This window comes from Vulpes lagopus, chromosome 23 (assembly GCF_018345385.1).
Source record: "Vulpes lagopus strain Blue_001 chromosome 23, ASM1834538v1, whole genome shotgun sequence".
Lineage (NCBI taxonomy): Eukaryota > Metazoa > Chordata > Mammalia > Carnivora > Canidae > Vulpes > Vulpes lagopus.
Genome location: NC_054846.1, coordinates 49,947,617 through 49,974,500, shown reverse-complemented (window position 1 = coordinate 49,974,500; position 26,884 = coordinate 49,947,617). Strand labels below are relative to the sequence as shown.

Here is a 26,884-nt window from a genome sequence, read left to right as displayed (position 1 = left end):
CCTCACTGCATCTGTGTGATCCTTTAGGTGCTCCCCACTGCCCTTGAGACAGGATTCAAGTTCCTGAACCGACCTCCAAAGTCCACCTTGATTTGGCCTCCACCTACATCTCTGCTGCTTCTCCTACGCCCGTTCAATACTTCCATTTACTGAACTCAGTATGTCTGAGTTGGGTGTATGGCTCCTTCTCCCGGGAATGTCCTTACTCCCATCTCAGCTTCTGGGAACCTCCAACACTCAACACAGGTCCTCCTCCTCCGGGAAGCCTCTCTAGAACAATCCAGTTCCTGGCCGGCCCTGTGAGTGCTCTTGACCAGAGGCCTACAGGCCCCCTCCCTGCCACGGTGCCACCTCCTGGCCAGCACCCCAGACTCCCCGCTGCCCTGTGCTGGCCACTAAGGACAGAGCCTCAGGGGGGTCCCTGAGCATCAGGGTCCCTGCAGTCAAGGAGAGCCAGTGTGCTAAGAAAGGCAAAGCCACCCACAGATGCCCACCGCACAGGGCAGACTGGGAAGAAACAGCCCACCTATACCAGGGCTCAGAGGAAGGAGGGAAGGCCTTCTCGAGAAAGAGGGATCTGAGCAGGGCCTCCAAGGATTTAATGGCAGAGGAGCAGAAAGGGCATGCTTGGCAGACGGAAGGAGCAAAGAAAGGAGAGAAGGCAATGCCTAGCAAAGCAGGGCTTAGTCTAAGCGCAGGGAGCAGGGGAGGGGGAGGTGCCAGACCGCAAGACCCACTCTGAGAAGCCTGTGTCGCTCCTGAGGGTGTGGGGACCCAGGAGACTGCCAAGGCCGGAGTAGGGCTCAACCCTCAGTGCCCTGACAGTGATGGCCAGAAAGTACACAGACTAGAAACGTTTCTTGACTGTTAGAGGCCTTTGCCCATGTCATACCCACTGCCTGCCACAGGGAGGGGTGTCAGGCCAGGGGGAGGGGACCAGGATGGAGAGCAAGGTCCAGACTCAGGGAGGACTGTGCTTCTTGTAGGGGATGGGGGGAGGCGGGGGACACAGAAGCCTCTGCCCCAGGCCGAACATTTCCTCTCAGGGTGGCAGCTGTGCCCAGGCTAGGCGGGGCACAGATGGAATGGTCTCAGGTCCTCCGGAGCCAGGCGGGGGGGGGGGCAGGCAGCAGTCAGGATGGCCGCTTTTCAGGGGTCATCAGTCGCTCCACCTCCCGCATGAACCGCAGACACAACTCTTCCTGCCAGGGCAGAGCCACACATTGCACAGCCACGGGCAGCCCCACACTCTTCTTCACAGCCTACAGGGGACACAGGCATCAGGAGGGCGGCAGTGGAGCAGAGCCCCTTCTCCCCCAGGGACCAGGAGGCACCGCAGCTGGAGAGGCTGCAGTCTTTCAGGCTCTCACATCAAGGTGGAGCCGGGCACACAAGGGAGTGGCCAGCTGGCTCACTCAGTAGAGCATGCAACCCGATCTTGGGGTTGTGAGTTTGAGTCCCATGTTGGGTGTAGAGCTTACTTGAGAGGAGAGGAGAGGAGAGGAGAGGAGAGGAGAGGGGAGGGGAGGGGAGGGGAGGGGAGGGGAGGGGAGGGGAGGGGAGGGGAGGGGAGGGGAGGGGAGGAGAAAGGCAAGGCAAGGCAGGCAAGGCCTGCTCGTGCTTATGCTGCTTCCCTCACAGCAGCAGCCGGAGTTGGAGTGTGGGTGGGAGTCTAGGGGAAGGGGGACCCCAGGGGCCAGGCCAGGCCCTGCAGCCTCACCTTCTGTAGCATGTTGTCCCAGATATCCCCATAGTAGCCCTTGTAATGTTCCATCTGGGCCTCATCCTCGGTGGTCACCGTGGTGACAGGCACCACCCCCGCTGGGAAGTCCAGGCAGTTGTAGAGCACAGTGTAGCTGATAGCGGCTGAAAGGCAGCACAGGCAGTCGGAGCGGGCCGGTGATGCTCCTGCCAACTGTCTACCCTGGGAGATGGCACCCTGCCTCTCAGATGGGGAGAGGCTCTCTCCAGAGCCCAGACTTGAGGAGGGAGTGACAAAGCCCAGGAATCCAGATTCAGGGCAGGCTGCAGCACCTGCCGAGGCCTGTCTGGTGATGTTGCCCGGGGACCTTCCCCATCTGACCACTGGTCCTATTTTCTTGGCTTTCCTCAATCCCACCTGGACTGTAAACACCACCTCCCCAAACCATAAGCTCCATAACTCAAGATCTCCGACTTCAGTGGCGCTGAGGGCAGGGAGCTTGCTCCCTCCCAGAGAATCCCATCCAACTCCCATCTCTCCAGCCAGTTAGATGGGGGGGGAAGGGTCCCAAGGGCAGGGCCCTCCCAACCCCAAGGCTCCTCCCACTTGCCGGCAGCCTGCTGGGCACTGGGCTGAACCCACAGAAGAGGAGAGGCAGGCGGGAGTGTCAGGGTGTAGTGGGGCAACAGGCCTCACCTGTGGCCTTGCCCGGGGCGTTCAAGTCCAGAGCGGGGCCCAGCATGGGGGTGAGCAGCACATCCAGGTCCAGGGCTCTCCACTGGGCAATCACGGAGTTGCGGTACACCTGGGAGGCGGCCAGCACACCAGAGGAAGCCCTCAGACCCAGCCCATCACACGGAGTCTTCAATGCAGGGACTGTGGCCGGGGTGGCTCTGGCCCCAGCACCTGGCCTGGGCTCTGGACTAAGCCACAGTGGGATGGAGGTGCTCAGGGCACACAAGCATGGCTGCTTTCAGGAGGCTCCACCTCCCACATGAACTGTGGACATCATTTTTCCTGCCAGAGCAGGGCCACCTAGTTCCCGACAGCACCAGTGGGCAAAGAGGCGTCCAGGCCAGCAGCCGTAGACTGACCTGGGCCCCAAGGATGAGCACCCAGCAAGTGAGGATCAGAGAGCAGGGCCTGAGTAGACCAGTCCAGGGGGCAGAAGGGGAAATGATAGGCCACTCCAGGGGACCAGCGGCTAAGAGATCCCATTGGCAGGTGTCCTGTCCAGCTCCACCCCATACCCCACCCCATAGTCTAGGGGCTCTGGCCTCACCTCAATCTCGTGCTGCAGTTCCCAGAGCTTGCCGGCCGACCTGGGCAGAGGAAATGAGGTCACTGGCCATCGTGGCCACAGCCATGGAGAGTAGCAACATCAGATCCCTACTCTTAACACCTCCCAGATTTTACTCCTCCATGGACCCTTCTCAACTGTGGGAGCCCCGAGAGCTCCAGGAGCTACAGGAGTAGTACAGGAAAGGAGTTCAAATCCCTAAGTTCATGTCCTGTTGAGAAAATCAGGCCCCAAGAGGGATTTAGGCTGTGTCACTCAGTGACTCTGCAGCGGAGTCAGGCCCAGCTCAGGCCTGATTCCCAATTATCCTCAGGATACAAGAGAGACCAGAGCTACCAAAGGTCCTAAATGCCTGGCAGTGAGAGAAGGGGCAAGTCCACAGGATGTCAGGGCCTAAAAATGAGGCCATTTGGGGCCTGCTTTCCCTACCCAAGCCACTAAGGGGACAGCAGGACCCAGCACAGCTCAGTTCATGTCAGACCTCTAAGAGCAGCGTCTCTCAGGGCTTCCCCAGTGCCTCCCCAGTGCTTCCTTTCCTGGGCCTTTCTACCCTCACCTCGCCTCGCCTCGCCAGGCCTTCCCCTCTCTAGTCGGTCTCATCCCAAGATCTCCTCTCTAGCCAGACCTGGACCCCGCGAAGACCAATTTCAAGGTCCCATCTGAAAGCCACTGAGGTTGCCACCCTGGCCGGGCCACTTCCAGCCTCAGAAGCTACTTCCCTCCTCTCTTCCTGTCAGAAACCACTTAACCCCAGGTCAGGGAAAGAGGGAGGCAGATTCTAGGCATAGGAAACGTCCTTACCGGGGCTTCATGCTGTTAAGAAAAGCTGCCACCCTCGGGAACTGCCGGAGGACAAACACAGTGTCAGTGACCCAGTGACTCAGTTCTGGGCTGAGTGCAGACAACATTCTTCCTCAAGCCAAGCCACCTGTGCCTCTTCCCTCTGTCCCTTCCCCCAGGTCCCAGGTCAGCACCTCTTTCAGCATGTGGGCTGGCTGAAGATTGCAGGGCATGGGGAGAGGAGAGGAGTCTGGGTAGGGGTTGGAGAGAAGAGGAGGCCATGCTTGCCCAAATCAAGAGAGGTGGAAGTGAGAGGGGACGAGCCCCACAGGCTCCCTCCCAGCCCACCCAGCCCTCTGCTCCTTGCGCCCTCACCAGAGGCTTCAGCAGGAAAGCCAGCAGTCCTTTCAACCAACTTGGCATCTTCAGAATTGAGATCAGGTCCCCCAGGCAGGGGTCCACGAAATCACCTTTGCTGGGAGACAAAGAGTCCAGTCCAGCACTCCCTTCCCAGGCCTCCCTCCTGGCTTGCCCCCATCCACAGCACCCCCAGTCAGTGTCATCTCTTCAGTGACACCCTCTCTATTCCCTCCCCACCAGACTCTGGTAACCACTGGTCTCCAACCCCTTCACTTGCCTCCTTTTTTTTTTTTTTTTTCACTTTTCTCCTTTTATTTATTTTTTTAAGATTGTATTTCTTCTTGGGACCCCTGGGTCGCTCAGTGATTGAGCGTCTGCCTTTGGCTCAGGGCGTGATCCTGGGGTCCAGGGACTGAGTCCCACTTCGGGTTCCCTGCAGGGAGCCTGCTTCTCTGCTTCTCCCTCTGTATATGTCTCTGCCTCTCTCTCTCTCTGTCTCATGAATAAATAAATAACATCTCTAAAAAATATTTTCTTTCTTTTTTTTTAAAGTAATCTCTACACCCAACGTGGGGCTCAAATTCACAACCCCGAAATCAAGAGTCCTGTGCTGTACAAACTGAGCCAGCCAGGTGGCCCTATCTGCCTCCCTTTAGACATGTGACTTGTTTTTGCTGATCCTTTGGGACACCTGGACTCCACTCCATACCCGCTGGAGCTTCCCAAGGCAGGACTCTGTGTCTCCCTCCCTGGCAAACTCAGTTCAAAGCAATAAGGACTCATCTCCCTGGTGAGGGCTTGACACTGAGGACATCCCCTATGGATGCTGATGCCAGCTGAGAGGTACAAATGGAGCCCCCATGACTCTTATTTCTGAGGCTGTCTCTAGCTCTAGAGCTCAGGCAAAGGTCTCAGGAGACTGACCCTAGGGCTTCATTCTGAGGGCCGGAGTGAGGAGCAGCTCCTTCTGCTGAAGCCTGTACCATACTCAGTATTAGAAGAGACCAGTCTTGGGGCAGCCCGGTGGCTCAACGGTTTAGCGCTGCCTTCAGCCCAGAGCCTGATCCTGGAGACCCGGGATCGAATCCCAAGTCGGGCTCCCTGCATGGAGCCTGCTTCTCCCTCTGCCTGTGTCTCTGCCTCTCTCTCACTCACTCTGTGTCTCTCATGAATAAATAAATAAATAATAAAACCTTTAGAAGAGGCCAGTCAGCCCAGGCACATCCCCAAGAGATATCCTCACAGGTCTGTCTTGCACCCCTGTCACACTTAAGGACTGAAAGCTTCTTAGTAGAACCAGCTTCCCTAAACATGAGCTCTGCAAAAGTTGATTTGATCCAGCCCACCTACTCAATGAAAGAGAAAACTATTCAGACCCTGGGACACCTGGGTGGCTCAGTGGTTGAGCATCTGCTTTCAGCTCAGGTCATGATCCTGGAGTCCGGGGATGGAGTCCCACATCGGACTCCCCACAGGGAGCCTGCTTCTCCCTCCGCCTGTGTCTCTACCTCCCTCTGTGTCTCTCATGAATAAATAAATAAAATCTTAAAAAAAAAAAAAAAAGGCAAACTTTGCTCAATCAGAAGAGCCTGGAGTCACAGTATGATGTCTAGACCTCTCCCTTCCTGCTTCACCCTGCTCTTGTCTCTCAATCTTTCCCAAATAGATAAGCAACTCCCCTGCCCACCCCCTACCTCCCAACAAGCTCCCATCAATTGAGCTCCGCTCAATCCACCCTCCCCTCAAGCTGGTACCTTTCTAAAGTCTCCCTGGCGGGGTATCTCCAGGCTCAACCTGCACAGTTAGAGGGGCAGTGAGGTCCCTGCCTAGAATGCTCTGGCCTTCTTTGTGTTCAGCTGAGCCTGTCCCCCATCTTCTCCCAGAGTGGCCCATCTTGAGAATAACAGTAACCAGCTAGTCTCCCTGGCTCTACCCATGTCCTGACCCCACCCCAGACCCCAAAGTCTAACATCACTTACAAGTTCTGTAGGAAGCTGTGGCCGCCATCACTGAACAGCCCACCAGTTGACAGGGTCTCCAGAGCATGGGGTATGTTGCTTGGCAGGAAGGGAACCAGCTGCAGGATTGAGGGGTGTAAGGCCACCACACCTAGAAACCCTTGACTCCCATGAACCCCATGCTGCTCATGCAGCCCAGGCCCCCCACCCTGCCCCGCACAGGGTAGCCCTCACTGGAGCAGCCATACTGACCCACGAAAACTCCCTTAAAATGCACCTTATGAGAGAAGTCAGGCCACACATAAACTTCTCAGATGAACAGATTAAAACCCATTGGCCCACTATCCTGGGATGGTAGGAATCCTGGGATTGTGGTTGATGAAAGCCTCCCAATGCTGCACTCACCCATCCCCCACATAGGGTTGAGCTCATCATCAATCACTTAAATTAACACTCATGATCAGCCCTCTATCCACTGGTCCCACAGGGACAGAGTTCCCAACCCAACCACAAAACAATCAGGATGAAAGGACACCGGGGACAGGTGGCAGCCTTGGGTACCAGGAAGGTTTCCCTGAAAGAAGGCCTGTACCAGGACTTCCAGGTCCCCACAGCTATACCGTGTGGCCAGCAGCCTCAAGGCTCTGCTTGGTCTCCAGTACAGCCCGCTTCATGGCCGGGGTGGGCATGGTATAGTTGTCGGTCTCATAATACCCCACACGCAAGGGCCGAGAGCTTGTGTAGACCTGGGGGCAAGACACAGGAATCAGAACCAGGTCAAGGTAGGGAGGCCCAAAGTAGGGCTCTCAGAGATCGGAGAAGCTCCTCAGCCCCAGACACAGCTGAAAGGCTGCAGCCTGGATCCCCAGAAAACTGAGTGCTCAAGAGGCCAGCCCTTTCACAAAACACCTTCACCAAGACCCTGCAGGAGGGGCCCAGCAAGGGTGAGGATTCCCCTGGGGCCATATGCTGAAACTGAAGGCTTCAGGTCTAGATAGGGAGACAGGCAAACAGGCCCTGAGTGGGGCTGGGACGTGCCAAAGTCCCCCCAGCGCAGACTGACACCACTAGGCCCAGAACCCAGGAATCCCGTCTCTTGGGTTGAGGCCCTCCACTGCCTGTTTTGAGTCCTGGCTCCCATGATAATTTGTTCCAGACCACATAACGGGGACTTTGTCTCCTCTTCTCCTCCCTCTCAGGAAGGAGTTCTTAAACCACTGGGTTGTGAGAATATCCTCTGCCAAGGGGGGGGGGGGCGGGGTCACCCCACCCAGCCCAGGTCTCCTGCCTGCCAAGAAACACCCTAGTGCTCCCTAGAGCAGAAGAGGATGGGCCAGGAGGTGGGACCTTTCCTCAGCACAGGGAAACCCCCCTTCGCACACCCACCCCCCCATAGGCATTCAGCACGTGGCTACAGACTGTCCCCACTGCTAGGCACAATCCATGAGGATCCAAACTCCAGGGCAAATGGGAATCCCACGGTTATGCGTCTTTAACAGGACCCCGATAATGAGAGAGGGGACCAGACCCCCCCTTCGCACCCCCAACCCCCCCTCCACCAGCCTAAAAGCCCCAAGGTCACCGCATTCGGGCAAGAGCTCCATCTGGTGGCTGCTTGTGGAGCAGCAGCTGAGCCTGGCTTCAGACCCTTGGGGGCTGGTTTTCAGGGGACAGAGCCTCCAGGGCCGGCGCACACTGCCTGGGGGCTGCTCTCTGGGCTCAGGAGCACCAGTAATAACCAGACTCAATCCCATGCCCATCCCCGCCCCTGCTCACCTCCTCCTTGAAGGGCAGCGGGGGCACCGTGGGGTCCAGGCGGAACATGTCCTCACACAGCAGCGCTCGCAGGCACAGCGCTAGGCTCTCCACATCCCGGGCCATGGGGCCAGCTGAGAGCTGCACTGTGGGGCAGGCAGGGGAAGGAAGAAAGATCACCCTGCCCTAATGGGCTCTGGGGCTGGGGCCAGGCAAGGGCAGGGCGGGGGCCCAGGAGTGTGAGCAGAGACAAGGAGGTAGGAACTCAGATCTAGACTAGCCTGGGAGCCAAACCTGGCCCCTAGGAGAGGCCCAGGGAGAGGTGGGTGGGGCAGGCCCCCCCTCCTCCTCCAGGGCACGAGGGAACCCCAGACCTCACCTGCTACCTGTCCATAGACACAGCCCTTCAGGCCACTCTTGCTGGATAAGAAACACAAGATGTTGGAAACAGGAAACGGTCACCCTCTGTCCAACCACAAACCCATACAGCATCCTAGAACTCTCACCACTTTGGAGACTAGGAACCAAGGCCAACGGTGCCGTGACACTCCCTCCCAGCAAAACCCCAATGAGGGGATCCCTGCCTGGGGCCCAGAGAGGTTGGAAGCCAGGCCAAGATCACACAGCAAGAGACCCAGAAGCTCCCTTTACCCACCACTCCCACCATACCTGAGGCGGTTCGCCGTGGGCTTGAGGCCACAGATGCCACAGAAGGCGGAGGGAAAGCGGATGCTGCCTCCGATGTCAGTGCCTAAGCCGAGGGGGGAGCCTCCAGCTCCAATGAGGGCCCCTTCACCCCCGGAGGAGCCCCCTGGGCTTTTGGAGGACTTCCAAGGATTCAAAGTCTGGCCAAAGAGGGGGTTACTGCAGTCATAGCTGGGGGAAGCAGGAACGGGTCAGGCCAGGTCACAGCGGTGCCAGCGCCCCGGCCCCCACCCTGCACCCCATCCAACCTGAACATGGACTGAGGGATGTTGGTGTGCACGAAGGGCACAGCACCCTGTAGCTTCAGCACCTGCACCAGCACACTGTCACACTCCGCAGGCATGCTCTCGTTCAGGCTCAAGCCCAGGGTTGAGTCCTGGCCCTGGAGGGAGAGACGGGCACCCACGGGGGCATGGCTGATGGGTCCGGGCCCTCTGGTGGCAGAGGGTCCACTCCTACCACCGTCTCATAGGCCAGAGCAGGGCACACCACGGTCCCTCGCAAGGCCTCTGGACCCAATGTGTCCCATAAGAGCCCAGAGTAACCGAGGAGGCAGAGCTGGCGCCAGGGGAGGGGGGCTGAAGCCTGCTAGGAAGCAGGGCACACCTTGTAGCTGAAGCACTCCTTGAGGCTCACAGGGACGCCATAGAGCAGGCCTCGCCTCGGGGCCTGGGACAGCTGAGTCTCACAGTCCGCCAGGTAGGTGGTCACACAGTTGATCCCTTTGTTTACTTCCCAGGCCTGGAGGAGGGAGAATTGGACACAAGGCAGAGTGTCATTGGCCTTTTTTTATTTTTTAAACTGTGGTAGAGGGCAGCCCCAGTGGCGCAGCAGTTTGGCGCCACCTGCAGCCTGGGATGTGATCCTGGAGTCCCAGGATGGAGACCCACGTCAGGTTCCCTGCGTGGAGCCTGCTTCTCCTTCTGCCTGTGTCTCTGCCTCTCTCTCTCTCTCTCTCTGAATAAATAAATAAAATCTTAAAAAAAAATAAAAAAACTGTGGTAGAATGTCCATGACATAAAATTGGCTTTTTAAAGTATACCCAGCAAAAGGGTGACCAGCAGCATGGCCCAGAGCCAGCAGCACAAGGAATGTAGGGCCCAGCACCCACCTCGCTGGGGACACCTGGCCCCAGCCTTCCCTGGCAGTGTCTGGCCTCAACCCCAAGATGGAGACAGTACTTCCTGGGCCAGGGCCCAGCCAAGCGCTCAAAGGAGCAAGACACGGGCCTCAGATGCCCCCCAGAGGGATGAGCTGGGAGGAGGGTGACCTTTGGCCACTCTACCTCTTCCTCTAAGCCACATCTCTGTCAGTGAAGCACATGGGAACCAGACAGGGGCAGATCCCCATCTGAGGCCACACTGGGAGACAGCCCAGAGCAGGGCTAGACCCAGCTGCCAGCCTCCCAGAGGCCAACAGGCTCTCTCCCACCCCGGGCCTGGCCCAAACCTGCCCCAGCTAAGCCTCTCATCTCTGGGAAACTCTGCAATGTGAGAACCAAGTCACCCCATCTGCCATGGGGCCTCTCCATGGCCCTCCACCCACACTCAGCAGCACCCTAGGGGAGGGCCAGTCAGGGCAGAACGATGCACGGCTTTCCACAATACTCCTGTCCCTGTGAGACATCTGAGGGAAATGGCGTGGGCCCCGCTGCCACACCCCGGCACGCACAGTGTGTGTGTGGGCTGCCCACGGCCAGCAGGGACCAGGCTGATCTGTGACCAGAATGCTCTCCGGTGGGTGATTAGGAAGGGCAGCCACTTTCCAGGGACACGGAGAGAGGAGACACGGCACAGTCTGTTGAGGCCGCCTGTGTCCCCTGAGGCACCCAGTGCAGGGGCTGGAGGTCCTTTCTCTGTACGCAGCCTCCCTCCCCCTCACACAGCTACAGTCACCCATACCCACAGTCACATGCACCCATCAGTCACCTGGCATGCACATCCGCTTGCTCAGTGGTCAGCCTCACTGTCACACATTCTGTTTCAAGAAACCACATGCAGGTCAACTCGTAAAGTACAGCTCTTTCTTTCCTGTTTCATTCCAAACATGTGCCTGGAACACTCCCTATGTGAAACACACAGTGTCCGGCATGAAGTCCCAAGACAAATGAGACAAGCTCTGTCCACAAGGAGCCCGCCTTGACAGCGGAAGGAGAAGGACGAGGCACGCCCAACAACACGAAGAGTGTGAGAGAGTGGGCACTGAAGAGGGACGGACCCCTAACTCAGGCTGGGAGGGGAGGGGGGTCAGGGGATGCTTCCTAGAAGAGGGCCTCCTTCTCTGAGCCCCAAAGTTCAGCCAGCGGTGCCTGTTGCTCCAAGTGGGTAAAGAAGAGGGAGAAGAACCTTCCAGGTGAAGGGGATCCCGCACAAGCCAGTGCTCAGTGTGGCAGGCTGGAGCCTGGGCCCCGCCAGGAGCTGAGCTACTGATGCCCACACTCCAGAAGGCCTGGGCCGGGCGGGACGCTGGAGACCAAGAGGAGCAGAAGAGCAGAATCTGAAGAACTGGAGGCCCCAGGGGGCATCTGGCCAGGAGGCAGGTGCTCCATCATGGAGGGAGATGGTGGTGGAGGATCAGAGTGGCTGCTGGGGGATGGGGACAGGGGATGGACTGGAGAGAGCTAGAGAAAGAGAACAGACCACACTTGATGACCCATGGAGTGGAGGCGGGAGGGAGAAGGCAGTCTGGGCCGAAAGCCAAGTTTTGAGCTAAGACAACATGCTCAGTGTCGCCCCCACACAAACACACACACACAGAGTCAGCTCCTTTCTCTCTCTCTCTCTCTCTCTCTCTCTCTCTCTCTCTCTCTCTCTCTCTCTCTCTCATGCAGCAGCTCCTGGCAGCCCCTGGCACTGTGGTCCCACCCTGGCCCTCAGAGAGTAATTCCAGGCCAGGTTTTCCCTACAACCCTTGCGGAGAGAAGCCTTCCGCTGGCCTTACCTTTCCCACATAGGTGAAGAGTGCAGCCTCAGGGGACAGCTCCCCGCTGTGTAACTTCTGCACCAGCTGAGGCAGGGGCAGGACCAGCAGTGCCTCCGAGTCCAGGTCAGGGTTCTGGGAAGACACTCAGGTAAGTATCCCCTCACCCACAGGCCCCAAGTGCCTGCAGCAGGTCACCTGTGACCTGTGCCCCTAAGTCCCCACCCCTCGCCAGAGCAGATGCTAACTGTCACAGGCCCACCTGCAGCTGTCTGACACCTAGGCAGGCCCCTGTCACCTACAGACAATGCAGACATATCTCTTCCAGAAGCTTATCAGAGGGGGTGCCCTGGGAGAGGCCATGCCGGCCTCTGAGATTATTAAACCATCACAGACCACCACCACTGATGGCCCCTCAGGTTCATGCCAGCACACTCTCTGTCTTGGTCAAGTCTTGCTGCCGTTCCCACTGCACCGATAAACTGAGGCACAATGAGGCTAAATGCGTCACCTAGGACCACACGGGTGAAGTGTGTGGTTCTCTCCCCATTCAGCACAGGCTGCCCACTGCCTAGCCACCTGCACTAACCACTCAGCCCCTAGTGGGGTGGGGGTGGGGGGCAGAAAAAGAAAAAGACACTGTTCTGGGGGTTGGGGTGTAGCTAGAGACCATGCCTAAGAGAGAGGATTTTTTCCTTCGTTCCAGGTACGTAGTACATGGATCAAGCACCACAGTGGGGATCCCACTGACCGGAAGGCATGGCCATGCTTGGGCAGCGGGCAGGCAATTCAGAAGGAAGCAGGAAGGACTTGAGGGAAACAAAACCCGGTGTGGTGAGTGGTGGGGCACAGGCAGGTAGAGGGGCGTCAGAGAGGAGCTCTCTGAAGGACGAGGTGCAATTTTTCAGACACCTGACTGCGGGACCCTGGAAGACTCTCAGAGTCTCTGAGGTCAGGACCTGCCTGCAACCCCAGCCTGTTCCTTCCTCAGAGGTACTGAGCCAATTAGCAAACACAGCTAGAGGAGGCTCTTGGAACCGCAGCCACCACTGTCCATCCCCACTCTCCGCTGCTCCTGCCAAGGTCATCAGGGACCTCCTGGTGCCAAATCCAAGAGTTTATTTGATTCTGTTATTTGCTCCCCATCTCCCTGAGGGATTCAAAGGCACTGAGGCCACACACTGGCTCTCTGCAACTTCCCCCTGGGCATGGAGATACTCCTCTCTCTGGTGTTGTCCTGCTCCTCTGCTCTTCGGTCATCCATTTATTCAGTCAACAAACATGTTCTGAACACCTGCTATATGCCAAGGACTGGCTACGTCAAGGGCTATGAATTTAGAGGTAACTAAGACAAGTCTCTGCTTTCAGAGAGCCCACACTCAAGAAAAGAAACCAGTTAACAAACGACGGACAGCTCATGGAAAGTGCAAGAAGGCAAACGTACAGGGCTGTGATGGAAATAACAGAGGACTGACTCAGATGCAACGGTCAGGCCTCTCTGAGGTGACATTTCTTTCGGCTGTGATCCGAAAGATGAGAAGGAGACTTGAGATGTGAGAAGACACAGGTTCCTCTGGGCACCCCTTGTTACCTCTCTGATGCTGGGAGAAGTGAACCCTTCTCTCAAGGCTTCCAATCCAGGCTCTTCACCTACCCCATGGCCTCCTGACCCTCCACCCAGCCTCACCCAGTTGAGCCCTGGTGCTCATGGGCTAGTGTCATTGCCATCCACCCCTGTGTCCTTCTCCCCACCCCTGAGCTCCTGCCCCATGTACCCTTGCTCAGGGAAGGGCTGCCATCCAGCCAGGTGGTAAAATGAGAAAAAAGGAGTCATCCCAGACTCCTCCCCCTCCCTTCCCCCCCCCCACATCCAAATCCAATCAGTCGAGGTGCCACTAAGTAGCTCTGGGAAACAGCCACTTCTCCATCCCCTCTACCAAGACCCTCACGGGAGCCCATCCTTTCTCTGCTGGGTCACACAGGGCCCAGCTAACCAGTTGCCATGCCCAAGCCTTGCCGCACTCACCCACCCTTCCTGCCAGGCCAAACAGTAAAAGCCAATCAGGGCTTGCCTCTCCCCTTGAGGTCCCTGTCACACCACAAGCTCCAGAAGTGTTCCAGGCTGTGGTCCTGTCAGACTCCTCGTGCCCCTCCTTGAGCCGCCACCTACTCACACCCTCCAGGCCTGCCCACCACACAGCCTTTGTACCCCGGCCTTGAGAATAGGAACACTCTACCCCTTTCCCTTAATTTGTTAAACACATATAATACTTACATGGAACTTTTTTGTTTGTTTATAATACAGGGAGCCACAAAGAAAAAAATGGATTCATGATCTCTCCACACACACTAGATAATCCCTGTCTGTATATCTTTCAAAAAGATACACAGGGATCCCTGGGTGGTGCAGCGGTTTGGCGCCTGCCTTTGGCCCAGGGTGCGATCCTGGAGACCCGGGATCGAATCCCACATCAGGCTCCCAGTGCATGGAGCCTGCTTCTCCCTCTGCCTGTGTCTCTGCCTCTCTCTCTCTGTGACTATCATAAATAAATAAATAAATAAAAAATTAAAAAAAAAAAAAAGATACACAAAGTGAAAACTGAACATTTCATTTACCCCACCAACCCTGCCCTGTCCCTCTTCTAAAGAGGAAACCACAGTTAATGGTTTCTAATGAAACCTCATGGGGGGGGGGGGGATGTTTATGGAAAACCCACCATGTATATAATTATTTTTATATATTCTATTTTTGCACAAAGGAGTCATATTATAGATACAGTACTCACTACACCTTGCCTTTCTCACTTCCTGATGGAAATAGCAAAATTGCTTTACTTTTTTTTTTCTGATTATATAAATGTGCTCACTGTAGGAAAAAAAAAAAAGTGCCTAACAGTATGGAGGAGAAAGTAAAAATCAGCTGAGAGCCCATCACACTAGGATAATTACCACCAACAGTCTGGTCACCAGCATCTCCCACCTTGCTACAAGATGCCACAAAGTCTCTGTGCGCCTCAGGTCTGAGCTATCAGCAAGTGCCCCTCTATTCTCAGCACAAATTTTAATTTTGTCCTGTGTTCTTTCATCTGGGTGGCTGATGACACCATTGCTAACAGTTATTTTTAAGTCTTCAACTAGTTATCAGGCAGCTGAGACATTTCCTCTTTCACAAGACACCCAAGAAAGCCCAGGAGGCCAGTCTACAAACACGGAGGCAATAAAGTTTGAATGGAGAATGCAGAGAAGTGTACAAATAAGTTCTAACTAAGCGTGTGGCCCCCTGTAGCAGTCCTTTCCAAAGGACAGATACTATAGCATTGCTGACCTGCTGTCCCCCCAGCAGCTGTCCCTTCTCCTTGAGTCCCCATACTGTCCCAATTTCAGGTATCCTACATCATCCTCCATGTCTTTTTTCTTTTCCCTCATGGTGTTTTTATCACTTTTGTTCTATTTCAAGATATCTTTTCCATTTGGTCATGTAGGCCATGGAGACTGGTCTCAACAAAAACTACTCTTCCTCGGTTCATCTACTGGATCATTTTGCTTTTAAAGAAAGGTTCAAGCTGGGCCTGGAGAAGGCCAGGAGACAGAATGACAGATCCAAGTGAAGGAAGTGGCATTTGTTAAGACCAGGGGGCTTCTGACAAGTGGGGCTGTAGGAGATGTCGGGGAGAGGCATTCAGGGTAAAACTCCAAGCGCAAAGGCACAGGGGCTTGTGCAGCTGCTCTGGCATCTCTCCCAGCCATCCTATTCCAGTGATGGCAGTCTCTCTCTTCAGTCTAGAAAGGATATTAAAACCCATTTGGGGGTAGGGTTGGTGGGGGAGGGGGGAGTAAAAGGGCAAAGAGTTGTTACAGATTAAGCCTCACATAGTCAACAGAGAGTTACCTGAAACAGGCCTGACTCTAGAGTTGTTCCAGAACTGAGAGAGGTGAACCATTTTGTGAGGATCCCAGAGATGCTTAGGGGTCCCCCTCCTCCAGCAATGCCTGGGAATGCCAGTGGTATCTGGGGTCCCAGCAAGTGGTGCCAGGAGTCTATGAGGCTGGAGAGGTACCAGGGCCCTGCTAACCTCACTGCCCCTTGCTCTTTGGGGCTGGACTGAAAAAAAAAAAAAAAACCAGAAGAAAGGCTGCTGAGACAGCCTCAAAATCCACATCCCCATCCCCATCACCCAGCTACTCCAGAGCCAAGCAGAAAGGCACTTGAGGGCAGGATGGAGGAAGGACCTGGTCCCAAGTTCCCAAGGGACTGAGTTCAGCTAAACCACCTACCCCCAGGGCCTTGGGAGCCACTGTCATCAAGATCCCATCCCTTGGCTGACTATTCAAACCAATGAGCCTACTGAGATGGCTCTTTCTCCTCCACAGCCACGGGCAAATCAAAAAGTACTTTTCACCCACCTGGAAGAGCCAAGCTATTCTGAGAGCAGGCTTTCTTGCCCCAGGAGGGTGCATGAAGAGCTTTTTTGCGTTTTGGAGCCAAAACTTCTACCCTGGAAAATTTTGTTCTTAAAAATAATGAAAGGCGGCTGCTCCAGAGGGAAACTGTGTAGATCCTGGTGTTTGGAGCTAAAGTGGGGCGAAGACGCACCCTTCTACTACCTCACACCCCTGCGGTGGGTTTCTTGTGACTAGGAGGGCAGTTCGGCGGGCAGGAGCTGTGGGCTGATCCCCGAGGCTGCCCCCACACAGTTCTTGCTGGTCGAACAGGCTGGCTGCAGTTCCAGCTGTTGCCGAAGACCTGGAGTCTGGGGAGCAGCTGAGGGTCTTCAGGCTGAGCCGGGTTATCATCGTCAGGATCCCTGAGGGGGGCACCTGGGAGCTGAGCCAGAGAAGGACTGGATAGTGAAGAACTGAGGCTCTGGTAGGGTCAGTGGTCAGTTTGGTGGGCTTTTCAGCCAGCTTGGTGAATAGAGGCTGAAACCAGATACATATTTACTTCAACAAATAAATGTGGGGATCCCTGGGTGGCTCAGCAGTTTGACACCTGCCTTTGGCCTAGGGCGTGGTCCTGGAGTCCAGAGATCGAGTCCTGCATCCGGCTCCCCATGGGGAGCCGGATGCAGGATCCTGTCCTGGGATCACGACCTGAGCCAAAGGCAGATGGTCAACCCTAGAGCCACCTGATGCCCATCCCTACCCAATATCTTCCCCTTCTCTAGAATGATGCTGGGGAGTCCCACCGGGCATCTAGGTTCTAGTGGTTCCAGCTCTGCCCCAACTCTAAAATCACTTGCTGCAGGCGAGCATTGCCTTCTAGGTGCAATTTTCTGTGACTCTTTCCCTGGCTCCTACCCAGGCACATCCTCCTGATTCCTGCTGTGTCCCCAGTCACCTGGAATGGTTTCTCTCCCACCTGTCAGATCTGAGTCCTACCAAACACACACCGTCACAAACAACCGTGGCAAGTTTTTCCTCCCCCGGCAGGTGGGAACATGTCTCAGAATTTATCAGTTTCAGGATCCCTGGGTGGCGCAGCGGTTTGGCGCCTGCCTTTGGCCCGGGGCACGATCCTGGAGACCCAGGATCGAATCCCACGTCGGGCTCCCGGTGCTTGGAGCCTGCTTCTCCCTCTGCCTGTGTCTCTGCCTCTCTGTCTCTCTCTGTGTGACTATCATAAATTAAAAAAAAAAAAAAAAAAGAATTTATCAGTTTGACTTCTCGCTGGGTCCGGTGGCTCAAACACCTGGAGTGGAAGTCCTCCTCTAGGGCCCTGGCGCCTAAACACGCACTGAGCTGATCCGGAAGGAGAAAAGCTTGTTGACAGGTCACCCAGGGAAGGGCTGGAATTACACCTGCTCAAGGAAAAGGGGGCCTGGCAGGGCCCGAGAAGGGACACCCGGGCGGCAGGGCAGGGCGGCGGGAGCCGACTGCAGCCCGGGCGGGCCCCTTGCACTCGGGCAAGTCCGCCTCTGGCTCGCTTTCAAGATCATCACGCGCAACCAACGACTTTGGACTGGGAGCTCTCCGGGTTCCCTTGCCCGTCGCTCCCTGATTCCAAAGTCCTAACCCCGAGCATCCTAATGGTTCTCCTGATGGTTCTCAGCCTCGCAGCTCAGCGTTCCACCAGTCCTGAGGTTCTCGGCCCCGAGCAAAGCCCTCTGTCTCGGACCCGGCGCGGCGACGGCCCCCCACGACCTGCGGCCCCGCGGGCTCCCGCCTCCCGCTCGGCGGCACCTGACTCCGCAGGGCTCGGAGCGCAGCAGAGCGCCGGGCGGTTCCGAAAGCAAAACCTGCGCGGGTGCGGCCGACAATGCCGCCAGGGCCCCCCGCCCGGTGCCCCGTCCCCGGCGGTCACCTGGAGGCGGAAGCGCTGCGCCGCCTTATCCATGGTCTCCAGGGCCGCCTGCTGCCTCCGCCGCGCCCGGGCCGCCGCGCCCCTCGCCGGCCGGCGACTGGACCAGCGCAGGGCCACGGCCGCCGCCACCAAGCAGCAGGCCAGGGCAGCCCCGGAGGCGCCGGACAGCGCGGCCCACAGCTCGTCCAGCACCATGGTCTCCCGCGGCCGACCGACGCCGGCAGCCGCGGACGAGGGCCCGGCACGCGCGCCCGCCGCCGCAAAACCCGGCCTGGATCGCCGGGGATCCCGCGCCCGCCTGCGCGGAAGGGCGGGAGGGGCGGGCGCGGCGGCCGCCCGCGGGGAGACGCGCCGTTCGTTGCCTGGCAGCGGCCCGCGGCCGTCGGCGCGCAACTGTCAAGGTCAGGGCCGCACCCCGCGGGGAGGCGCGGGCCGCGCCACCGCCGCCCCGCCGCCGCCCGGAGCCCCAGCTCCCAGCTCCCGGAAGACGCGACCAGCCGAGGCCGGGCGGGAAAGGCCGGGCCCGGCGATCGGGCTCGCGGACGTGGTCGATCCCCGCACACAGTTGCGAAGCATCTTCCCAGGCCCCCCCTCCCTGGGCGCCCACCTGTCCCGTGCTCGGGGCTTCCCGGGGCACCAGTGGGAGGGGCACAGGAAGGCCCCTGGGGAGCCCCGCTGCTGCCCCTTCTCTGTCCCAACCCCGGGACACCAAGTCTCTCTCCCAGGGCTTTTCTTCGTGGCCAGACCACCCATCGCTTGTCCTTTGGCTCAGCCACTTCCTACAGACTGGCCTTCTCCAGTCATGGGCCCTCCCGGACTCTACACACGGAGGACGCCTGGTCAGGACTCTGGGGACCCGGCCCTCTTCATTAGGGGGTAGGGGGTGGGAAACACTCCACAAAAACACTCCCATCCAGGCCTCTCTCATAGGACTTTATGTGCTTTTGTCCTCCCAACAGACCCATAAGGAAGGCATTTTTAATTTTTTTTAAAGATTTATTCTTACATTTTTAAAAAAGATTTTATTTATTCATTCATGAGAGGCATAGACACAGGCAGAGGGAGAGGCAGGCTCTATGCAGGGAGCCCGATGTGGGACTCGATCCCGGGACCCCAGGATCATGCCCTGGGCTAAAGGCAGGCCCAGAACCGCTGAGCCACCCAGACATCCCCAGAAGGCATTTTTTATTCTTATTTTACAGATAAGGTAACTGAAGGCAAGAGGGGTTAAACAACTGTGGGTCACACACGTGGCTGAGTAGGGACTGAAACTTAGCTCTAGTGCCAAACCATCAAGCTTTACCACCATTATGGCCCCCTGGAAATGAAACCCTGTGGGATGCAGGGTGGGAATGTGCTTTGTGGCTGGAAATGCTGTCTGCTGAAACCCTCTGCGGTTAACTCCAGTTCTGTTTACCTCTCTGAATCTGTGCCTTAAGATGTAAAGGGTAAGATGGTTATGATGCCTACCTCACAGGATTGTTAGCTGTATGTGAGGTCCTTTATGATGGATGCCTGACACATAGTAGGCGCTCCATAAATGTTTATTGACTGAATAAAGGCCTACCTGCAAAGAGCCTAGATGTGGTAAATAAAAAATAAAACTATCAGTGGGGTGCTTGAGTGGCTCAGTCCATGGGTCCACCAGCTCTTCATTTTGGCTCAGGTTGTGATCTCAGGGTCAGGGGGATGAGTCCCACCACCGGTACAGCCCTCCCCAGCCCAGAGTTTGCTTGAGATTCTCTTCCTTCCCATTTGTCAGCACCCCCCACCCTCTCTCTCTAAAATAAATAAAAATAAATCTTTAAAAATAAAACTATCAGTTATTTTAACAGCAAAATGGTTTATTTGAGAATAGCAGAGAGTTGCAACTCCTGACAACCAAGCCAGTTCAAAGCCACAGGCAAGTCTAGGAAACAAAGTGGACTCTTTTACAGAGGAAAGGGGGAAGTTAGGAGGGGTTGCAAGAAACAAAAAGTCCATTGGAGTAAACTGAGAAATTGAGGTATAGCGGCTTTTCATTGGCTGAGCTGTTGCTGGGAGAGGAGAAAAACTTTCTTTCCTCCAGCTGGGTAGTAAAATAGTAGGAATTTTTTAAGATTTTATTTATTTATTCATGAGAGACAGAGAGAGAGGGAGGGAGAGAGGCAGAGACACAGGCAGAGGGAGACGCAGGCTCCATGCAGGAACCCTGACATGGGACTCGATCCCGATCCAGGGTCTCCAGGATCAGGCCCTGGGCTGAAGGCAACGCTAAACCGCCAAGCCACCCAGGCTGCCCAAAATAGTAGGAATTTTTAAGATGTGTCCCATCCTGTTGGTTGTGCAATTGAGGAGTGATAGGGTGGGAGAGCTCTTCCCTCTGACCTGGTGACTCCACTTGAAATGAGGTTTTCCGAGGCACCTGGCTAGCTCAGTTGCTAGAACAGGTGATTTTTGAGCTTCGGGGTCATGAGTTTGAGCCCCACATCGGGTGTAGAGTTTACTTTAAAAATAAAATAATAGGGATCCCTGGGTGGCGCAGCGGTTTGGCGCCTGCCTTTGGCCCAGGGCGCGACCCTGGAGACCTGGGATCGAATCCCACGTCGGGCTCCCGGTACATGGAGCCTGCTTCTCCCTCTGCCTGTGTCTCTGCCTCTCTCTCTCTCTCCGTGACTATCATAAATAAATAAATAAATAAATTTAAAAAAAATAAATAAATAAAATAAAATAATAAATGCAGTTTCCTTTTGTGAGTTTTCACACATGGTATTGGAAGAATCTGAACCTGAGGGTGTTCTTGTAAGTCGCTGTCAGGCCCTTGAGCATATTCTGGAGGGGTCCAAGGCCTTGTGTTTCTAAGTCTTCAATCCCAGTTGAAAGCTGCTGAGTTCCTACTTAGTAGCCCTTTGTAAGTTTCCCAGGACCTCAGTTTCCCTAGGAGAGCTGACAAAGCAGGATGATGGAAACCCCAATCTGAAATAGGTCTTGCAAGGTCATTTAAATCCATTTCCTGATAGATTAAAGGGATTCTAGCCCTTGATTCAAAGATTCAACGCTTGGCTTTCTGGGTGACCTTAGGTAACTCAGTTTTCCCTTTTGTAAAATGAGAAGCATCCTTTCTGACACGCTCTCCCTCTCAAGAAAGAATTTAAGATTATAGTGGAGACACCGGGCAGGGCAGCCCAGGTGGCTCAGCGGTTTAGCGCCTGCCTTCAGCCCAGGACATGATCCTAGAAAACCCGGGATCAAGTCCCATGTGGGGCTCCCTGCATGGAGCCTGCTTCTCCATCTGCCTGTGTCTCTGCCTCTCTCTCTCTCTCTCTCTCTCTCTCTCTCTCTCTCTGTGTGTCTAATGAATAAATAAATAAAATTGTTTAAAAATAAATAAAGTGGAGACACCATGGCCATTCTGAGGCTTAATCATGAAGTTTGTAACCTGCTGTGAGTTGGGCCAAAATTTGTTAATTTAGGAGCACCATTGACAAAATACTCACTTGTATTTCTTTGCTGTGATGATGGTTGCTCTAAGTAGTAGCTTCCTGGGGTCATATTAAACAAGATTTAATTAATTTTTTTAAAGATTTTATTTATTCATGAGGGAGAGAGAGAGAGAGAGAGGCAGAGACACAGGCAGAGGGAGAAGCAGGCTCCATGCAGGGGGCCTGATGCGGAACTCGATCCCGGAACTCCAGGATCATGTCCTGAGCCAAAGGCAGGTGCTCAACCACTGAGCATCCCAAGCGTCCCAAGATTTAATTTATGGAACAGATATGGGGGATCTTGGTGGGGTCTGGAAGCCAAGATAGCAACTCCTGGATCAATTCTAATGTGCAGGTCAAGGTGGATGGCCACTTCATTCCTCTGAGAGAGGGTCGCTTCACCTTCTGATGTTCTGTGGTTTGATTCAACAGACTGCCACTGACTCCTGCTACTAATTAATAGAACTCTTGCTGTGAGCTGGGGAAATGGAGGCAAGTACCAGACCTCAGATGTGGCCTTGTGGAGCTCAAGGTCTGGTTGGGAAGGAAAAAACATGCATAGACCAAGAGACAAAGATATACTTTGGTGGAAATGCAGCAATCATACTGCATAAACCCAAAGAGCCTTTGGATGCTGGGCCCTGGGCTAAACAACCCCTGGGGGAAGCAGATAGAACAGATACATAAAGCTCTGCTCTGAGGCTAACATGTCTGGCAACCCATCCCTGTTGTGTGACTGTGCCCACTTCCTTACCTATAAAATGAGGACAATAATGGTAACCTCTCCCTCAATTCTAGTATTATAAGAATCAAAATTAGTTAATGCACATAACACAGAACAGGACCTAACATATAGCAAGGGTTCCATGCATGTTAATCATTGTATTATTATTATTATTATTATTATTATTTTATTTATCATTAAAAAAAATAGAGACCTACAGAGAAGGATTTTCTGGCCTGAGAAGCCCAAGCTCAGGAACCAGACCGCCTGAGTTCAACTCTTAAGTTTGACACTTGCTTACCAAGTAACCTTGAGGGATGCCTGAGTGGCTCAGTTGGTTGAGTACCTGCTTTTGGCTCAAGTCGTAACCCCTGGGGTCCTGGGATCAAGTGCTGCATCGGGCTCCCCATGGGGAGCCTGCTTCTCCCTCTGCCTGTGTCTCTGCCCCTCTCTGTGTGTCTCTCATGAATAAATAAATAAATAAATAAATAAATAAATAAATAAATTTTTTTAAAAAACCTTGAATAAGTCACTTTAACCTCTTGTGCCTCAGTTTCCTTATCTGCAAAATGGGGGATAATACTAGTGACTACCTCACAAAACTGGAAAGATTAAATGAGTTTAATCAAGGCAAGAGGTTAGAATAGCACCCGGCCCACTGTAAGAGCTCAGTAAACATTAGTTCATTAGTAACCAGAAATGTGATGCAAGCCTACAGTGTCTGGAGAAAGTAATGTGGAGGAGGAGCGGGAGGCAGAGGCCACAGAATGGAAGAGTGAGCAGATGAGAGGATCCAGGGGGGATGGTTTCCAGAGCTCCACCTGTGTTATCCAGAAAGCATCCACTAATCAACACCATACCATTCTGTGAGCCAGAACAGCATGTACCTGCACTCAGGTGGTACAGGGAGAGTTGTTCCAGGTAAGAGCAATCTCTCTGGCAGGTCCTGGTGGCTCCTGAAGCAAGAGCAGGGTGTCCTCCCCCATTAATTGGTGACCTTCAGTAAGTCATCCCTGTGTGTCCTCCGTTGTTGGGAAGACAGGTAATACCCTGCCAGGTCCCCTGGGTGGTGGGAGCAGGGTTGCAAGAAGGGCAAGGAGAGCTTGTAGAAGGGAAGGGAGTTTCTCAGATTCCAGAGGGTTTAAAGTCTATCTTTGTTCTGGGGATGAGAACATAGAGTGTGCCCCTGTTGCCAGCAATTGCTCTGCTTCTCCATTTCCTTTTTTCTTTTCTTTTCTTTTCTTTTCTTTTTTTTTTTTTTTTTTTAAGATGAGGCAGAGACACAGGCAGAGGGAGAAGCAGGCTCCATGAAAGGAGCCCGATGCAGGACTCAATCCCAGGATCCCGGGATCACCCCCCAAGCCAAAGGCAGATGCTCAACCACTGAGCCACCCAGGTGCCCCTTCTCTGTTTCCTTTCGCTTATCTGAGCCTTTCCTCAGTACTTCAGGGGTGGGCAGGAGAGGGACACAGCCCTGCTCCAAGGAACTCACAGTCCCACAGGTAGGATACCATACTCTGAAGCATTACTTGTGGGGTGCTTTATAATTTTCAAAGCACTGTCTTTGACCTCAGTTGTCTGAGCCTCCTTACCACCTTAAAGACCCCCCAACCCCTACACTGTCCTCTGGGTTAGGGAAGTCTGTCTCCCGTGGTAAGCTGATTACATAAATGACGCCAATACTCCACCCCTTTCTAGCTCTATGCTTTTTGTAAAATAACTTTATACCTCCTCCCGTCAGGGGGTGTAATCTATTTTCTCACCCTTGTAAGCCTGGGCTGACCTTTGGGGCTTGCTTTAACAGAGTGCAGTGCAAGGCATGCTGTGCTAGTTCTGAGCCTAGGCTGCAAGAGTATTTTCTTTCCCTTTCCTGGAAGCCTGCCACTGCCATGAGAACAAGTCATGGCAAGCCAGACTGCCAGAGGATGAGACCATATGTGAAGGAACCTACTCAGCCCAGTCGTCCCTGCTCAGGCCCTTAACCCAGAGGAGAGCGCCCAGCCAAGATGAGCCACTCACATGCAAATACACGAATGAGTCTAACCAAAACCAGCTTAGCTCAGCACAACCACCAGTCCCCCAGTAGGCTCAGAGAATAATAATGGTGTTTAAACCACTACTGTTGAGGCTAATTTGTCACAAAGCAATAGCTAACTGATCCCCATTGCCCACATGACAAGCGACTTGCTCAGTGCTAATATAGCCAGTGTGTTTGTCTGTTGGGGGGGGTGGGGGGGTCCAACCATCCGTCTAACCTGATCTTTGAGACTCGCTGCTGACACAGATATCAAGACTTTTTTTTTTTTTAAAGATTTTATTTATTCATGAGAGACAAAGAGAAAGGCAGAGACACAGGCAGAGGGAGAAGCAGGCTCTATGCAGGGAGCCTGACATAGAATCTGATCCCAGGTCTCCAGGATCATGCCCTGGTCCTAAGGCGGCACTAACTGTTAGGCCACCCAGGCTGCCCAGACATTGAGACTTTAGAACTGTTATTAAAAGTCCCTATTTGTTAGCTTGGAAACACATCAACCACACCTCACCTTAAATCTGTGTTCCTCAACCTGCTGTAGCCCATGCCCTCTTTGGACATTCACACATGCTCTGCTTTCTCGTTCCTAAATGTATTTGAAACTGTGGGATAAGTTTCCTCACCATTCTGCCCCTGAGATTCCTTATCTGTAACATGGGGATATTGTACTACCTCAGTGGTTATGAGAATTAAATGAGTTAATGTCAGTAAAGTGTATAGAACAGTGCCTGATGTCTAGCAAAGGCCTTATTAAATAAAATAATAAAATAATGTGACTAGAAATGAGCCACAGCAGTAGCAGTTTTACTAGGGAAACATTTTTATTTTGATCATGAAAGCTGCATATTTTTCACTTAGATCTGGTGACATCAGTATGAGTGTTGAGTCAGCTCATATGCCATAAGCTCTTCTCTCCAAGACGACGTGGGAGACATCACCTCGTGGGTGGCAAAGCAGTTCTTGAAAGCCAGACGTGCGGAAAAGCACACGCATCCCTTCTTGAGAAGCACTGGTGGACCATTATTACACATTTACCTCTTAGTCCACAGAGAGCATATTCCTGGTAGGTTGCATGGAAGTCAAATCCTAACATAAATCTGTGTCAAAGCTCATCTGGGGAATAATTTTGCAAAGTGAAGATGGCTTTTGTAAAGCAGATCAGTATCCCTTTGAGGGACATTCGAAATTTTGACTAGAGATGGATTTAGTTTCTTTGTATCTAAAACAAATCTGCCACCCAAGGTTCCCTCAAGGGACTCCAGTCCTTCTCTCTTTCCAGGATCCCCCCACAACTTCCAGGGCTGCCTGCTGCTGACCCTCAGTACAACCCCAAGAGGCATCCTCTCACTTGGCCTCTTGCCCTTGGCTCTCCAGGGCTGGGACCTGTGTGATTCCTGGCTCTACCGCAGTGAATCTCTTTGAAAACTGCAGGTGCAGAGCTGTTCTCTGCAGTGACTCTGATGTCCCTGTGCTGGCAGTCTGGATGGGCAAGTACCAAGCTCTCTGGCTTCTTCCCTAGCAGGTAACAACCTGCTTAGAACTTCCTTCACAATGTGGTTTATGTATACAATGGAATATTACTTAGCCATTAGAAACGACACCCACCATTTGCTTCGATGTGGATGGAACTGGAGGGTATTATGCTGAGTGAAATGAGTCAATTGGAGAAGGACACACATTATATGGTTTCATTCATTTGGGGAATATAAAAAATAGTGAGAGGGAATAAAGGGGAAAGGAGAAAAAATGAGTGGGAAATATCAGAAAGGGAGACAGAACATGAGAGACTCTGGGAAATGAACTAGGGATGGTGGAAGGGGAGATGGGCAGGGGGTGAGGGTGACTGGGTGACGGGCACTGAGGGGGGCACTTGATGGGATGAGCACTGGGTATTATTCCATATGTTGGCAAATTGAACACCAATAAAAAATAAATTTATAAAATTTTTTTAAAAAAGGAACTTCCTTCACAAACTGGGGCATCCAAGAGAGAACCCACAGTTCTAGCAGATGCTCACTTTTGGTTCTGGGAGTTGGGTGAACATAGATAGGGTTATAGATAGGGTTAAAACTCAGTATCTCATGGTTCTGGTAGGCTGTTGGGATGAGCACAAGTATGAAGAAGGGTCCTAGCTAACTTCTCAGCCTTCCTCAAACACTTTAGTCCTCAGTGTTGTCCTGTGCCTTTGAAGGCACACCTTCAAGGTGTGACACCTTGACTTCTTTTTAAAATTTTTTAAAAGATTGTATTTATTCATGAGAGACACAGAGAGAGAGGCAGAGACACAGGCAGAGGGAGAAGCAGGTTCCTTGAGGGGAGCCCGATGCAGGACTCGATCCCGGGACCCCGGGGATCATGACCTGAGCCAAAGGCAGATGCTCAACCATTGAGCCACCCAGGTGACCCTATTCACTTGACCTCTAATGCCCAGTGTTCCTCCATATTCTTCTAACCACCCTTGCCTGGAACACACAATGCCTGGAAACTTCTATTCATTCCTTAAGACCCAATTCAGAGGCCTCAGGTTCCAGATGGCAGATAAAGCTCACAATTATCTTCTCCATTAAAATAAGAGAGGAGGGGCAGCCCCGGTGGCCTAGTGGTTTAGCGCCACCTCCAGCCCGGGGTGTGATCCTAGAGACCGGGGATGGAGTCCCACATCAGGCTCCCTGCATGGAGCCTGCTTCTCCCTCTGCCTGTGTCTCTGCCTCTGTGTGTGTGTGTGTGTGTGTGTGTGTGTGTGTGTGTGTGTGATGAATAAATAAATAATCTTTTTCAAAACTAAATAAATAAGAGACGGGATCCCTGAGTGGCTCAGCGGTTTGGCGCCTGCCTTTGGCCCAGGGCGTGATCCTGGAGTCCCGGGATCCAGTCCCACGTCAGGCTT

At 53.9% G+C, this 26,884-nt stretch overlaps 1 protein-coding gene and 1 long non-coding RNA gene across 2 annotated transcripts; one reads left to right on the top strand and one right to left on the bottom strand.

The window, feature by feature from the left end:
* Positions 1-852: 852 nt before the first annotated feature.
* Positions 853-18,082, bottom strand: LOC121481474 (fatty-acid amide hydrolase 1). The gene is made up of 15 exons (XM_041738859.1): positions 17,781-18,082; positions 11,501-11,614; positions 9,167-9,301; positions 8,809-8,942; positions 8,525-8,731; positions 8,235-8,275; positions 7,877-8,001; positions 6,721-6,846; positions 6,122-6,219; positions 4,158-4,257; positions 3,804-3,844; positions 2,985-3,024; positions 2,399-2,507; positions 1,721-1,866; positions 853-1,262 (listed from the first exon to the last, which is right to left on the bottom strand). Exons 1-15 carry the CDS (start codon positions 17,973-17,975, stop codon positions 1,134-1,136), a joined length of 1,740 nt encoding a protein of 579 aa, XP_041594793.1. The 5' UTR covers positions 17,976-18,082; the 3' UTR covers positions 853-1,133.
* Positions 18,083-22,724: 4,642 nt separating this feature from the next.
* On the top strand, positions 22,725-25,667 carry LOC121481411. The gene is made up of 4 exons (XR_005985283.1): positions 22,725-22,886; positions 23,235-23,467; positions 24,856-25,060; positions 25,277-25,667. It is a non-coding gene; the product is annotated as an uncharacterized LOC121481411 (long non-coding RNA).
* The last annotated feature ends 1,217 nt before the right edge of the window (positions 25,668-26,884 follow it).